Genomic DNA, 17,069 nt, shown 5'->3' on the forward strand with positions numbered 1-17,069 from the left:
ATGACCCCTTTAATGCCGAGCATCTTATTATTGCCCCACAGACAATGAGATTTAAGCATTACGCTGAAGCTCCAGTCTTGAAGCAAGAAGCGCGAAGAAGTCCCAAAACACATCCTTTTTTTATTCTTAATATTTGAAAGTGATACTGCTTACTGGAAAACACAGCACGGCACTTCGACAGGCACTCACTCCGAGGAGTAAAATATGACAGCGATGCAACAATCGTACTGCCGCGAACGTCCTCAGAAAAAAAAATAGAAAAACACATTATTTTTCGCATAGTAAATTACAGGATTACGTAGATTGTGTGCTGCAATTATTACGAACGCAATAGATACGGTCGCAAACTACTCAAAGACGTCATCGTTGAAATCCCATACTAAACACCCAAATTTGGGACAATATGTCAACATTCATATTGAGCGGGTGGTTTTGATAATAGAAGGGTGCTTCAAAAATCCTCCCCACAAATGGTTCGGTCTCCATCTACCCACAAAGTTTTCGATGGCCAAGTATGTCATACATTATTGCGAAGGCAGGGCCACAGCTGACTGGAGAATGATTTCGCACATCATTCGCTGTCACTCGTCTATCCGAAAGTTTGTTAAAGTGAACGTCTATGCGAGTCACCAGCCATCCACACGAAGGGGCGTCCGGCTTCATGGCCGACGCCTGTGCATCCTTCTTTGAGCCTCACTATTCATTCAAACACACTGCTTTGCGACAGAAACACTTTCTACATACTGTGTACGAAGTATCGGCATCAGACACAGCCTAAGACAAAAAAGAAAGAGTAATCACTACGTGCTGCTTCTCTTTAGTACAAAGCACAAGTGAAGGAGCCCTGGTTTCTTGCATCGAAGTTACAATTGAAGTTACAAGTTACACGTTCAAGCATGCACAGGAGTGACCGTAGAGGCAGCGACCGCGCACGGAAATTTCTAAAAAAAATGGTGCGGTCAACGTGAGCTTTACAAACACCGGAGTGATTATAATTTTTTTAAGCACCCTCGTTGCTTTAGTATGATGTGAACAGATTTTGAGATATTGGCGACCGCGTACTAAAACTGCAGAGCTCCTTTTTTTGTGTGTGTAGATGTATAAGCAAACCTGTCTGCGTAAGAAGTTGTTGTGTTGGAGAGTCGATTTCAGAAATGTGTGATACATTTTACAGTAAGCAAACAAATCAGCAATATGCTGAGTTTTCTAAAAAAAACTAGCTAGAACTAAGTTGACATCTTTCTTTCGCAACACCAACAATATTCAACTATCCTAAAAAAAAAGTGGGTAAAACTACTTGCTCACGTTTATATTCCCAGTTTAAAAAAAAAAAAAAAAAAAAAAGCTTCGTTTTGTTGGCAATAAGGAAAAAGAAACGTTAAGCGTAGACTAGCTATATATCACGCGAACGTTCAGTCTTCAGATTCTTTGAATTCTGTTTTCTTTGGGTAGGAATCATCGTTCTCGCTTGCAATATTGAATGCATTAAAAATTTATTTCATGCTCTCTCGTTCGTTCTTAATCGCCTTCGTCTCCATTTGTCAAAGAGGTTTAACCCTACAAGAAATAAACGACACATAGCGTGAATACGTAAAGTCAGCGTGAAATCATATATCTTAAGTGCTTCACTTTTTTTTTAGTGTAACGTATAATTTCTTCCGTGCAATAATGACCACTGTGCCCTTCCTTGCAGATATGGAACGCAGATACATTTAAAAAAACCATCAAATTCCTACTTCATTTTTTTTTTACAGTAAAAAAAAAAAAGTTGTTTACGTTTTACTAAGAACCGCAAATACCGCTACACGGCGCATGAAAAGATTTACGCGCGCATTGTTTGTTTATGATTGTTTGTCTCTAAGTTGTTTTTTTAACACGGCTAAAGTTACGGTTATCGGCAATAAAAATAAAACTAATGACAGTTATAAATCTCCCATCACACAAAAGCGCGTTGGGAGGCACAAGAAGCCCGTACGAAATACTGAGGTGAGGTTGAATAGATTATTAATGCGCATGTTCCGTCCGCGTAGCCTGTATCGTTGCCTTTACTCTAATATTTGAGGGTTATGTTCAGGATCACGATGCATCGCATGTAGCACTCCTATCGAGCTCTCCTCTCGCCATTCCATGGTCGGGTGGTTTTCGGTTGGTACTTACACTTGCGAGCAATCGATCATTCTGAGTTCCTTGTTATTTCCTGCTAGTTCCCGGGTTTTCACTGTTGTAGGATAACGCTCGACCTCTTTTTGCCTTTGTTCGTTGTATTCTGCACTTCTCTTTTTGTACGTTAATCCATCGATATTGGTTTCGCAAACCTTAAATTTAACAGATGTTTATTGACTGCAAAAAAAAAAGAACTTCCGCGATTTAGTTGTCAATCTTTTATAGCTTCCGTGTTTTTCTTCGCTTTGATTTCTCGTAGTTTGAAAATTTTCTGGTTTCGACACTTGAAAAAGCACAAGACGTTTTTTCCTTCATTTTGTTTATAGACAATCGCCATCGTAGAACAACTGAACAAAACAAGGTAAGCCAGCGCGCTGCATCGATGAAACAAAAACAGAAATCTTATGATTCGGCGGCGGATTAATATTAATCATAATAATAATAAATAGTTGTTTTGCGAATTGTGCTGATGTGTACTAAAAATGGACGTTCCATGTTTGTAAGAGAGCGCCATTGGAATTTGTAAACTTGGTTTAATCGATTCCTTTTCTCCCTATAATTTTGTTTATTTTTGTGTTATAAGTGAGCTTGTGAAAAACATGTATATGTACATACTCTCCTCTTTTCATGTCTGTGGGGAGGCAGAGGCTCGTCAAGCAACAAATGAGTTGCTTTATTTTCTGTCTCCCCTCTCCAAAAGGAGAGAAATAAAGAGTTTGAGTTTGAGCTTGACATCTTTAGGAAATTAACTTGTAAGCTTTTAGTGTACCTAATATATCTCCCGGTGTATAAAATATGCACCAATCCTGCCGCGACCTCACAACTGGCAGTATCAATAAAAAAAGAATAAGAAAAAATAAGAATAATGAGAATATTAATGTATAATAAAATTCAAAGCTCCAATCCACGCTGTGAAGGTGGTTGGACAGCGAAGCTGTGCTGTCACCTGCAACGATGCCCACTGCACTATAGACCCTTTTTTTGGCAAACGCCACCAGGTGGTGCTGCAGTCCTTGACATCCCATAGAACTTCCGGTTTATAGAAAGAATAAACAAAGGCCGCCTTAAAGCCACTGCTTGAAACGTAGATGAAACGTTTAACCGCCAATTGGTCAGGTGAACGCCAAAAGAACGAAGGAGCGCGAGATCTGTTCAAATGTTTCGACTGTTCTTGTAAATGAACTTGCCTCCTTCAAGATGTAATATTGAACAGCCGAAGGCCCTCGTTCAATCTCCAACTTTGTTGTCCGTGTATCATTTATGCTTTCTAGCACTGGTCACATAAGCAAGCTTAACAGGCTTGCAAAGACGGTGCGACCGGAAGTCGCGTGGGACGCCAGCGGCAGTTTATGTGCGTATTCAGCAAAAAACAACTATACCATATGATTGAGGAAAGAAAAGTAAATGCACTGTACCACAACTTTTTTTTATATATGAAATACTTCGTACGCTGCCGTTGCCGCGGCAGCTTATGCAACCCCAATCTTTACCGAGAAACGCATGTGGGGAATGCTACGTTTTTATCTATCACGTGGCTTTGACACTTGTTTTGCGGTTTTCTCGTTGAAACAAGTGCCAAAACCACATGATAAGAGCCAAGGAGCGCGCAAAGGGTGATAAAGCTCGAGTTACAATTTTCCGTCGAATATTGTTCTGTCGACGGCCACGAAAAAACCTGACCAACGAGACAGACAGCTTCGCTGGAAAACTTTAAAAACCTGTTTATGCACCGTCCGCCCGTGTCAGCCATCAATTGGATTTTAATATTTCTTAAAATACCACTGTCATAATGCACATCCTACTGATACCAAAACGATATTTGCGATCGCGTGTATTGCCTTTAAATAAAAACATTGATTCATGATCGATAACCTATTCCAGCGAACGTTCTCAGCGGTTTTCGGGTGCCATATTGACTTTTCGTTCGCATACTTTTTGCAACGTCAAGACTAATGCTATGTTGCAATACACTTTCTCGAGAGGCACTCATCCATCGACCAAACGTTCGGGAGACATATTTTTACGGTTGGCAATGAGGAAGAAAATGTACTTATCTAGAAGCACGTCGAAGTCTCGTGCCTTTCTTTAGAACCAAATGCATATTCATAATATGCGAACACGTGATGGAAGCGAAAGGATTGAAGTCAAACACTGAACCAAGTTTCTAAACATTATGAAGCCTTACGATGCAACATTATAGTATAGTATGCAGAGTGTTTCTTTGTAAGCTTAAGAGGTTTGTTTTTAAAAAAAAGCCGTGAAATCTACAAATAGCACAGGGGGATAATTGCAACGCTCAGTCGGCTGATATTACGGTTCATGAAGTTCTTTTAGCCGTTCTAAACCTGAATTGTAAGCTTTTTGCAGGCTCAGATGATATTCCTAAATTCGTTGTAAAATGGTGTGGCGAATGCTTTGCTTCTGGTCTTGAAAAAGTGTTCAACTTGTCGATACAAGGGGGTAGCTTTCCAGGTAAATGAAAATATTCGGTAGTCGTCCCGATTTTGAAGTCAAGTGATTCTTGTGATGTTAGCAGTTATCGGCCAGTATTTCTTCTTAATTCATTTTTATAGGTGTTTTAGAAGGTGGTGTACAATCGGTTTTATATATATCAAAAATTCTCCTGTACAACACGGTTTCGTCACAGGCAGATCCGTTGAGAATAAGTTGTGTACATTTTTTTTTTTATCTTGCTTTGCCGGTTGTTTAGAGTCGGGGTCAAATAGACTAAACATACCTCGATATGTCCAAGTCTTCTGATAAGGTCAGTCATGAGCTCTTAGTGCTGAAACTCAGGGACTATGGCCTCAGTCCTGAGTACAATACCTGGCTTAGGAGTTACCTTTATAAAAGACCGAACTGTGTAAGGATATCTGGCTTTTTGACTCGTCTTTTCATTTCCATGTCATGAGTGCCTCAGGCCTCGAACCTTGGACCTTTGTTGTTTCTTTTTTTTTTATATATATAAATGATTTAGCGTCGTCTGTAAGACTTATGTTTGCAGATGACGTGAAGTCGTTTAGCGATGTGAAACGGCGGTTGATTTTCTTACGTAAAGGACGAGCGTGTTGTTTAATAGACCTTCTGCTAAATTACAGTCAAGATTGACTAATTTAGGGGTCTTCGATGACGCTCGGCAAATGTTTAATTCGAACACCATGTTTTTCTGCTGCTTTTTTTTTTCTCTAAATAAAAAGCCAATAAGTAAAACTTCGGTAATTAATTCGGTAATCAGTAACTTGTTTTGCAATCCCTGACGACCGCCGTTACTGGCAGTCTTTTCCCGAAAACAGTTTCTTCTTTTCTCGACTACCCTGATTGTAGGAATTCTTTTTTTAAGCATTCGCAGAAACATTTCATGTACCAAAAGCTCGAGTTAGTCACGGGCGGTTGTGGCGCACTCAGTAGCCACTCAAACGCAGACGTGTAAACGAGCCTCAACTCTTTTTTCTCAGGCTAGGGCCGCGGCCGTCCCTCCGAGGCCATGCCCTGAGGGTCATGCCCTGAGGACGGACGAGAGGCATGCGTGTTCGGCGGGACCCCGAGGTCTCGGAGGAGGTCCAGGAGCGGCGTGCCCGCTGCATCGCCCTCGAGAAGGCCTACGTGCACGACGTGTACGACACCCTCGCCCCGAGGCTCGTCAGGCCCCGGCTCTGGCCCAGGGTGCACCAGTTCCTGCAGGACCTCGAGCTGGGAAGCCTCGTCGCCGACGTCGGTGAGGAAATGCACGAAAAACCGGGAAATAATTTGGCTGTCGCTTTGACATTTCGCAAAGGCATACCCTCAATCCGTGTAGCACAATTATAAGGCCTCTTCGCGCTCGTTTCTTTTGGACACGATAGGAGACCACCGAAGGACACAGTGCGAGGGTTTTGTGAATGTATGAAGTCGCCACAGTGTCACATGACCTCATGAAGTCACGAGGCGTCGTAGTTTGACGCGACATCATAATGTCACGTGACGACATGGCGTCATGCGACACGTTGACGTCATCGAGGATACATGCCATGGACACAAGGTTTCCGAGGCTGGCATTCATCTATAAGCAAACGTAGTATAAACGTAGCAAAGAGCTCCACTTGGGGAACAGGAGGGACAACGGAGCGTGAATATCCACGTCGTGTCCTTACTGTCCGGGCTTAAGGCATGCCTTGTGCTTTTATTATCGAGGGTCAGAGCTTTTCTTTTTTCTCCCTAAGGTAAGCACAATTAAAAATTACCTACATCAAAACAGCACGAAACACAAACAAACAAATCGAGGAATTGAACGCAGGAATTTCATATGTCCGCTCATTTATCTTCGCTCAGTATTTTCAATTATTAGACTTGTCTTTTCGTGCTTCGCACAAATTTGTGCACGAGATTTAGGGACCGAGAGATGTACGAACAAGCCCAACGTTACGCATTCTTGAAGAATTAACTATTCGCATTTTTTTTATCTTTTTTATTTAAATAAAGCAAAGGTAAAAAACATCTGCCGGTTTGTGTAACTTAAAAAAAATACACTTACCTGGTGCACATTTTTAAACTAAATCTAGACTACCGGAACAAAATTAGAAAACATTTAGCCACGGTCCTTGTTTTTTAACACAGACAATCTAATATTATTCTAATTATCATCCAGATTTATCGTTTTCGTGGCAACATTTTGATCTTGACGTACTGCGAGAGGCACGGGCGATGCTTTCTTAGCTCCTTGTATAGCTTCTAGATTTCATCCAGTAAATTAACATCGGCCCAATAACAAGTCGACAAGAGATGAAGCTTTGCGTGCCAGTGTTGCAATATTACCGACGAGAATTGCGGTTTCAGAGTCGATATGTCTATCAATCAAAACTCAAAAAAATAAAATAAAATAAAATGACCGGCGTCAAGTAAATCGATTGAGTAAATAAACTTCATGGCGTCTAGTCCGGCGGTCTCGTTGATGCGTCACGCTGACTTACTCGAAACAAAAACCCTATTCAATATCGAACATTCTCCATTTTACATTTGCATTCAAAAGTCACACGCCAACACCCAAACCTAAAAAAAAAAGAAAAGGAATGGCTAAAACGCGTACATGCTCCCCCTAACCCACAGAAACACTCCCACGCAAGCATACACATACCCGGTAACACGCACACAAGCGAACAAAAACTCCGCGGTAGTCGCACTACAAAACCGTATTCACGCTACACCAAAAGCACCGGCGCACAAAAATGCACATAAACAAACAAAAACACGTACGCTAGAACCCAGTATACCTTTCACATAAACAGAAAGCTGCGCCCGGAGACGTTCAAGACCGCAGAGTCCGTACCCCATCGTGCGTTCCTCGACTCACACTTTTATGTCTAGGGTTTACTGTCAGAAATATTCGGCTTTTTCAGACGACATTCCAGGGTGCTATACAAATTTCGCTTCGTAGGAAAAAGAAAAGGCGCAAAAGAAATGGGACGCCGTTTCCCTCATACCAAGACCGCTTTCATAATTTTTCCTCAAACGCGAGTTCCGGATCGGCATTCTTTGGAGACGCTTGGCGAGTATTCCACTCACGGACACGTTCCTTCTTCGCTCTCTTCTCGAAAAACAAAACGTGGGGCTATTCGAGCTAAGTCGCCGTAGAATGCTCAAAATATAAAAACGCACGCGCTCGGTTGTTGTTGTTATTGTTTTTATACGAAAAATTAAATTGAGGGCGAGAACAGAAGAACGCGCCTCAAGAGATATGCTTATCACATTTCACCGGAAGAGCTGTAGAATTCTTGTCTTGCGTCAAGGGAGTAGAAGCGCTTTTATGTTTGACTGCTATAAGTTTGCATGCCAACGCTTCCTTTAAAATAAAAATTAAAAAAAACACGTATAAATGGCCCGCACGTCTATCACGCCATTACGTCCACATTGTCACGTAACGTCCGGAGCCGATGAATAGCGTGGTCAGTACCGAGCATGTTTCTATCGCCCCGATGAGATTGCGGTATAAAGAGGATCGCCAAAGAAGGAATTAAGAAGCAAAGATCGTGAACATAATAGCGAGTCCAGCCCTGTTTGTGACCTCGGAAAACGACAAGGACGTTGAGACTTTCAGAGTAAAACATGAGCGCTTAAAGGGAGGCACCGTCGGGAGTTTAATCTGACTGTTAGCCGTGTCACCGGGATGATGCTCGTAAGCGGAGTTGTCTTAAATAAATCCGAAGAAACAAACAGGAGTGACCCAGAGCATGGTTTATTTTGAAGCGTTAGCGGACGCGCCGAAGAAACGATCACGGTGTAATTACAAGCGTGCTCACATATTAAGCCCCGTCCCATGTTTCTTGAACTCTCAGCGATTATTGACGGTTCACCCCATATAACTCCGCATAAAAAAGGTGGTAATACCTTTTCAATCTCGAAGTATCTTAACCGTCCAGACTTCCGCACAAGAAGTCATACGCAAACAGGAAAACAGCACGAGAAGAAAAGAACCGTATCAAAGAGGATCATGAAACTTCGACAAACACAACAAAAAAGTAAACTCTAACAATTCGTTTAGACGGAGGAGGGACAGGCAAACGTGCGTTCCTAAATGCGTGTGCGTGCGTGCGTGCTGATGTATGTGTGTGCGTTTCTCATTTGTGTGTGTATGTGGGGGTGGGGGGCCTTCGTGGAGTGCTCCAAACGAAGAGCACTGAGTCAGACACACAATTAGGGCTCTTTTCATCGGCAGCAACTCACGCTGCTCTTTGAATGAAGCAACTGCTGCCAGCATTGCGGGACATAAGAAGCGCGCATCGCGAAGATCACTCCAGTCACTGCAACTCAACCGCAGCCTATGGGAAGCGCTGGCCGCAAAAACAAGTAAAAAAACGAGATGCCTGTCATTCCGAGAATGATTTGTTTCTCTTCACATCTCGCAGCACCGCTTTTTTACGCTACAAAGGTTAAGTATAGCTCAAGTCGAGAGACGTCGTTACCGGCACATCCGCGCTTTGTATTCCGCTCGCCAAGCTACTCCTTCCACTGGTGCAAACGCATCGTACGTAGCACGGATGTGGCGGCGACTTGCCGGTCCTGTCTCGACAGAAGCGTACCTCGGAACGTAAGAAAACGCTGCTACGTTAAGTTCCCCATTTGGACGTGGGAAGATGGCCGCAAGTTTACGGAAATCAAGTACCCGGCCAGGGTGTAAGATAGACAGGTGGGGAAACGGCCCATAGAAACCTACCGCAGCGCCGTGACCCGATTGTGTACTCGTCTGCTTGCGGGTGGCTTGCGGGTACCCCCGATTTGCGACAGATGGCGCTGCGGCGAGAAGAAAACAATTGGAATCGAATTTACATGCAACTCTATGGGAGAGTGCGCAAAATAAACTGAGAGCACGACAGTCCTCCATTGAAAATCCACGAGAAACCTTCTCCATCAGTTTAACCGGTCGCCAGCGTTCGCCCACCTGGAGTGAGAGTTCGCGGTGCTCAACATAGATGGCGCCACAGAAAAAGAGAAAACCGAGGGAGACACAATGCGGTCGCTCATTGGGCTCTCGTTTCACCACCTGTCTATCTTACACCCTGTACCCGGCTTAGATACAACATGCTTACTGATAGGACGCGGCAAGCGATGGTAAAATTATTGACGCAGCCTCTCATGAAGCGGAGTGACTGTCTGATGTGATGTGACTTCAGAACCACACCAAGCTCCGATTGGCCTCGATTGAAAAGATAGTGGGTATAGCCCTCGATGCTAGATACCTCGAGGCCTACCAACACCACCTAGATAAGCAGAAGGCCTCCGCACCGTCATCACAGTCAGATCGATCTAGGCTTGAGATTGGTCACGAGTGCTGCGTCAGTGTTCGGCCGGGGCTCGTGTCCAATCAGCGCGTCCAAGGTCGGACTCGGACCCAATAGCCGAGTTAGCGCGATCCGACTCCGATGACGTTTCATGAAGGGAGAGGAGGCGATGCGGAGGCTTTGTTTATTCTAGGTGGTGTTGGGTCTACCCACTGTTTTTGTTTTTTTTTCTATCAGCCAATAAGAGCTCGGCGTTCTGACATCATCGCAACCCCTGCGCATGAAGCAGACCAACTTTCGCTCCGCATAGGTTCGTCTAAACTATCGCCCAAACATCGAACCGCAAAAAAGGCGACTCTCGGATGTTGCCCTTATTATCGCTTCTCAGGCAAAGGTATCGAGGCATCCGGCGATAAGAGCCCACCGGCGAACAAATCCCAAAACGCGAACAAAATAAGCCGCGCGTTTCTTACGCGGTCGGCGACTATTACCGACCAAGAGGGACGTCCATCTTCGTCGCCCCCGCGAGACACGTCGCACTCAGGCCCCCGCAAAAGACGCGCGCGTGCGGCCCAGCCAAAGAGGGTGAGAGCAAGGAAATCGCCCTTGCGCTCTCTATCATCTCCTGGCCCCGTTCAAACCATTCATCCCTGCCACGTCCCCAATTTATCTTACCTTCCCTCCGAGTCTCCCTGCATTCATCCCACTCCCCTTCCACCTTCCCTACATTATTTCACTTTCCCTGCCGCCTTCCAGACATTCCTCTACATTCGCTCCCACCTCCCTTGGATTCATCCATTCCCCTCACCCGCCTTTCCTACCTTCCTAGTTTCCCCCTTCCTTGCCGTCCTAAACGTAGGCAGAAACAAACGGAGAAAGACACATGCCGGCTGTTTCCTTTCTTTTTTTCGTAAGATGAAAATGACATTGATTGAAATGTGGATGTCGCTCTCAGCATTGCGAATTTCTTTACATTTTCACCTAAACGTTTTTTGTTTTGTTTTCTGCATTTGCTTTTTATGTTACCTTTCATGCCATTTTCAAAGTGGCAAAAAGGTTGTTAGTTCTCAAATTTTGACAAAGGTGGCTCGAATCAAAAACATGCTTGGTCATTCGAAGTGACGTGATGGGTCTGGATCATTTTGGAGCACCTTTCGGAGCAGCCAAAAGTCCATTTTGGATCAGCAAAAAGTACTTTTTTAGAACATAAGAACAAATGTAATTTCCAGACCTTAGTTACGTCTACTTTGTGCCTGCTTCTCTGCAACAACTATGCGCGTTTCATTCCTTGGCTGGCAGTTTAACCGCGTGTAGAAGCACAAGGCATGGTAACAAGATGCTGATTGATGACGAGCTGTATGAACTATGCATAATTAGTTTTAGGTACGGAATCAAACTTAAACCAAATAGTATATTCCGCTGAAATAATGTTAGAATATAATAATTTCATGCACCCAAATCGATGTTTTATTTTGTTTTAAGTTCTAAAGGTTCTAATAAAACTGCAGTTCTTAAATTAAATATAAAGCAAAACTTTCGTCATTTGATTGTGAACATTAATAACAATGATTATGAACATCAATAAACCTCAATAAAAAAAAATTAGATTGTGAACCATAAATATGTTTTCTTAAAAATAAAAAAAATACCCCACGGAACTCGTTCAGGTTATTTCAAAGCATGCAGTTACTGCTACAGCTAATTATGTTTTAATTTACTGTAGTCACTGTACTATCGAACGGTTAAAACCTATATAAAGGTGTTAACTAAGTTAAGTCGACATTAAAAAATATATATAAAACAGTCTGTAAACGTTCTTTCGCAATACTCTAGTATATCCTTAATGAATCTGGAATGTTCAAAATATACCGTAGCAGAGTACCGTAGTTTGTCATATATACTAGCAAAACCGTGTGTAACGTCCAGCTCTGGAGGAGTGCTTTTCCTTTAGCACGCGGGTGCGCTGTGGCGAAGCAAACCATGGATTCTACGTGGATGTCGCTTCACTGCTTTACGCCACTCCGCAGTTCCAAGTGGACTCAAGGATGCTATAGATACCCAACCGGAACAGACGAGCATGAGAAAGATTACGAAACTTCTGAGTACTGTCAAGGCTTGATATAGGCATCAAGTCGAATATATTCATGTTACTTCAGAGGATAATCAAAACTTTCGGAAAATGGGCGACGGGGCTTTATTTATTATATTTTCACTATTCATAAGGTGAAAATAAGTTTTGCCGCAACGCTGGCGCAAATTCTTCACCTTTTAGCAAAATGTAGCCGGATATAGGCAGGGTAAACGCTTTGGCGCAGTTTGGCCCAAATGGCGAGCAATCACAACACTGCATTCGTAGTGTCCGCGGTGCAGAAAGAAACCTCGTCGTCCGTCATTCGCTGCGGACGCTGCGAATGAACGGGCGCTACTGGAGTCGCATTTTCGCAGATTAGTTTAGCATCCATCGGCAAACAAGTCGGAGCTCACTTTCCGAAGAAATATGCCGAGTTTTAGTTTCCTAAGTCCGCAGATTCATCTTGGAACTGATTGGATTTCTGGCCACGTTTATTACTCGAGCTTGCTGAAAAATGCGGTTCGATGCGAAAACAATCGAAACGCACTAATTCAATCAAGTAATTAGTCGTGCAGCGGTCGTTACAATTTCGAGCTCGTTAAACGCGGTACAAAGGTCGCTATCACCTCAAGTATGCGGTAGAGTTGTCCCCGGTGTCTCAGGCAAGCGGGCTCTGCCACTGAAAGTACAGGGCGTACAGGGACAGATAGATGAATACAGCTGAACCCGTTTAATTGGACGACGGCCAGCTCCATCTAGCGAGAGTTTTTAATATTCATTATGAGCCCTGGACTGCGGCGTCGCGGTGCGGTTCTGGACCAAAGGTTGAACGTTTCGGTACCCTGAGAGGTTCACTGACTCTAGGAAAACCCACTCTTTGACCAGTCTTGGGTGGTAACGCGTTACTGTAATTTCGTTACTTTTTTGGTAACTTGTAACTGTAACGAATTACTTCTTTAAAATGTAACTTGTAACTGTAGTTCTATTACTTTTTTCTGAGGAAACGATGGAAGTAACGACGTTACTTTTGTCGTTACTTTCCAGTGTTTTATGAATAATATATCGCTGAACGAGTACAATTTAGATATTCCTTGCACTTTTCAAATCGTCTATTCCGACATTTCGAGTGTCAAGTTGGCCTTGCACAAACTTCTGAATACGTTCTTTCTCACGAGTCATGACCCAAATATAGCCACGAGTAGATTTCATGAAAAAAAAAATCTAGTTATCTTTACGCACGCGCTTGTACTTTGTGACTGAACACTTATATCTTACTGTCTTGAAACAGTATCCATGTTGTGTTTTTTTGTTTTGTTTTTTTGTGAAAACGCTTTTTATTTAGGTGAATCAACCGTGAAACAACAATACAAGCGGAGGGCACTGCGCATGTTTCGTATTTTGATTTGCTCCGGCGTGGAAATTTTCAAACACTAATTTCGAGAAGCAACTTCTGCTAAGTTGCAATATCAAGTAAAAAGCGTACTTTTTAATTTTATGCGATAAAACTTGGTGAGGGGCGTTTTCTAGTTTTTCCTTTTTTTGTGTGTCATAGAAAAGTAACTGAAAAATAAAGTCGTTACTTTTTTTAAAAGTAACTGTAACTGTAACGAGTTACTCTTTTGTTGCGGTAACTGTAACGGTAGCTTTGCTATTTTTTCTGAAAGTAACTGTAACTGTAACGATTTACTTTTTGAAAAGTAACTTACCCAAGACTATCTTTGACCCTCAATCTCCTCAACGGTTTCCCCTTTTTAGCGGCTTAAATATATTGTTTTTAGTCGTACACCTCAGAAATAAAGCAAGTAGCGCGTCTCCCGCCGCGCCGCCGAGGCAGTGTGAGTTCTCCCCCTCGCAAAAGTGGGGTCAGTGTCCCGTAATTGCATATACTCTGATCAAACGCAAGCCGACAGCGCGGTGCTCGTTGTCCTCGCCGGACCAATCGACCGCCTTCCTGTGACCGCCAGAAGCCGCCCCTTTTTGCGCCGGTACGAGCGAGAGCGTGATCACGTGGCGAAAGATAGGCGAGTGAGTGACTGGTCCAACCAGCACACTGCTTTCCCCTCACTGTCAGCTTAGGCGTGGACGCAGTATAGCAGCCGCTCGCCAGTATACAACGGTCCATTAGGGACACCAGCGGAAACGCCGCTTTCAAATTGAATCTTCCCAAACGCAGCAGTAGCGCCTCTCCAGGGACTAAATGTAATAAAATAACGTTCACGTAAAAAAACATATCCGGTTTGTTGTTGTATTTTGCGAAGGAACTGCGACAACAACCGAGCAACTGCACAGTTTGGCTGCAGACAGACTATACACACATTCACACTGCAGTGCAGTACGATTGTGTGGTACTCGTAAGATGCTCATTCCAAGCAATCAAATTACTTGTACAATCGATTGCTTTTGGGGGTATTGCGTAATCATTTGATTACATTTCTTACGAAATAATCGCGAGAGTAATTAGAATGCTGGAAGTACTAGAATTACTTGTAACCGTTAGAATGTTTCCTTCCCCCTATTAATGGCGCCTTTTGTTTCTACGAGTTCCCTTACAAGGAATCCTCGGACTAAGCCTTCGACAGAAAAATGGTTTACCAGAATCGGTGAATTATGACAATAAGTAGTTTATATTTCGGCGATCCTAATCCAATAATGGACAGTACAATAGACACCGGCAGAAAATCTGTCGTTCTGAAAATCTGAAGCAATCGCGGAAAGGTATGGGTTACTATCTTAAGTAACCCAATTACCTTTCTTCCCCGGTAATCAATTAATCTAACTGAATGCATTTCTGAGCGAGAGTAATTGTAATTGTGATCGATTACTTTTTCTTGGGTAACGCGTACCGAGACTGCTGTGCGGACGGGCACGTTCCCCGTAAATAGATCGGATAACTTTTCCCGCTAAACGTCACGGCGTCGCGTGACGTGGTCAGGTGATCTCGTGTCGCTTAACGCCGTGATATCACGTGGCAAGATGACGTCAGATGATACCATGACGCCACATGACATCGTGACGTCCCGTGCCATCACAAACCCTGTCTGGGAGTCTGGGACACACACGGGGATCCGAAGAGGTTTTCAAAGTGGCAACACAATTTCTTCACAAAAGCCCGGTGTGTCATGTTGTCGGATGTCGCGATCCGGGCGCGGTTGGGCTGCTAGAAGTCCCCGTAAGAAGTACGAGCAAATGCGAGTGTCGATGTCGTCGTGGCTTTCCAACTCCTGTCTGCCGACGCTTTCGCCAATGTTACTACAACACTCAGTTCGGAAACTCACCCTCGAAACCTGGACCGCTGGCGTCCACCGAGGCCGATCTAAATACGATAACAGCGCCACCCTTTCCGCGGCGCGCAAAAATATGAAAGTTGCTTTATATGGCTAATGCGAGATGGCCGTGCGCGATGGCGCCACCGGCCCCTGCGCGACTCATCCTTAACCAATACGTGCAGCCGTGCGGTTTGCGGAGTAGTCGCTGCGGGAAAGAATGGCGGCGTTACAATCGCCATTAGTTCGGTTTTCCAGCACGGATCCGAGCCACTTCTTCAAAGCAGGCTCCTATGGCAGTTTCCCAACTAAGTATTCTAATAACGTTGGGTCTAGCTCAAGAGCGACCTGCGGCAAAACAGGCACCTGCGACCATCCAACACTCCCGAGTTCTGCCGTGACACCGCCGGGATCGCGACCGGAAACAGCGTGACACTTCTATGCCATCATCAGGTGTATATCGAGGGACCACTTTATTAGGATGCGGTAAACACGCCGGTCGGAGACGAGTTCCATGCACCATATAATAACGGCCGTCAACGTAAAATAAATAAATGACTCGTTGGGAAAGCTTCACGTCCCAAATGCGAAAGTGCGGAATGTGCAACTCCCCAACCTCTCGAAAGCTCCTGAATCCGCACTGCCCCGCGGTGCACTCGAGAAACCAACTACTGGCCTTTCTTGAACCTTCTTAGCCAAGGAGAAGGGTTGACGATAACGCGCAAGTGCGGTCTTAGTATAATAGGCTGTCGCAATGGACGAGAGGCGTTCACCCCGTTTGCAACCGTTACCGCAATGTTAATGATGCGAGACATCAATCGCCTGTCTGATTAGTTATAATAATGAAAACAATTGCTTCATTCAGTACTCTCGAGACCCCAAGGTGTTGAACAGGTGTACAAACAGTCACGCTTGAAAAGCTATAGTCCGGTCATCCTGGGTGGAAAACGCTTTGTTGGGGCACCAGTCCGGCAACCATGGGCACCATTTGGCTAGGATTGGCTATCAGACGATCTACATACACCAGCAGCAAGACAGAAATGCGCAAAAATTGTACTCGCAAAGGTGCACAAAGAGAAGAGTTGCAATACAAATCTGCAGACGTAGTCAATCGCACGAAATTCGTTTCAAGTTTGAGGTGCGAATGGGTCAAAATAGACGTTGGTACGATACGCCGGCATTAGAACCTTAAGCTCGTAACCGCTGCGAGATGACACGTATGTTTATTTATTTACTCACTACATTGCAGAGGGGAGGGGGTTGCATGTATTTCGGGCAGAAATAAAAAAAAAAAAACACCACTCAATTCTAAGAATGCAAATAATAAGCCGTTAATAAAATACTGACATAGTGACATTGTTAAGGCAGTTTTAAAGGCGGCGCCGTCCGATAAAGTAACCACAGACGCTGCAAGGTGGTTCCATGAAAGCGTGGTTCGGGGTAGGAATAAACAGCGAAAAGTTGTAGTTGTACACAACGGTATGCCTATCTTATATTTGTGATCGAGATGCGATGGTATTTAGGATGGAGATATTAGTAGTTGTGCAGGTAATGGAAGATTATGAATATATGATAGCTCTCGTGAAACAAACACAGACGAGAAAGTTATCTACGTGATGCAAGGTTAGTGGGCTTCAATCTAGATTCCAGAGATGTTAAGGTGCCAGTGCGATGACAGCCAATAAGTATAAAGCGAACAGATATATTTTTAGTTGCCTAAAACTGCAGATGTAAATATGTCAGTACCGGGGTCCTAAATTGAAGAGATGCGTATTCCAGTTTGGAGCGAATGAGGGTCTTCTAGTGAAGTAGTTTTAGGAA

The 17,069-nt window shown here is 43.9% G+C and overlaps 1 protein-coding gene across 1 annotated transcript in view; it reads left to right on the forward strand.

Annotated features, from left to right (window-relative positions):
- Nucleotides 1–5,685: 5,685 nt before the first annotated feature.
- LOC8052384 overlaps nucleotides 5,686–17,069 on the forward strand; it is a 32,348-nt gene continuing 20,964 nt past the window's right edge. Inside the window, exon 1 of the mRNA XM_040211332.3 lies at nucleotides 5,686–5,878. Coding sequence (XP_040067266.2) covers nucleotides 5,686–5,878 — 193 coding nt within the window. The remainder of the gene's footprint in view (nucleotides 5,879–17,069) is intronic.

This window comes from Ixodes scapularis, unplaced genomic scaffold (genome assembly GCF_016920785.2).
Source record: "Ixodes scapularis isolate PalLabHiFi unplaced genomic scaffold, ASM1692078v2 PGA_scaffold13__105_contigs__length_92229423, whole genome shotgun sequence".
NCBI classification, from domain to species: Eukaryota; Metazoa; Arthropoda; class Arachnida; order Ixodida; family Ixodidae; genus Ixodes; species Ixodes scapularis.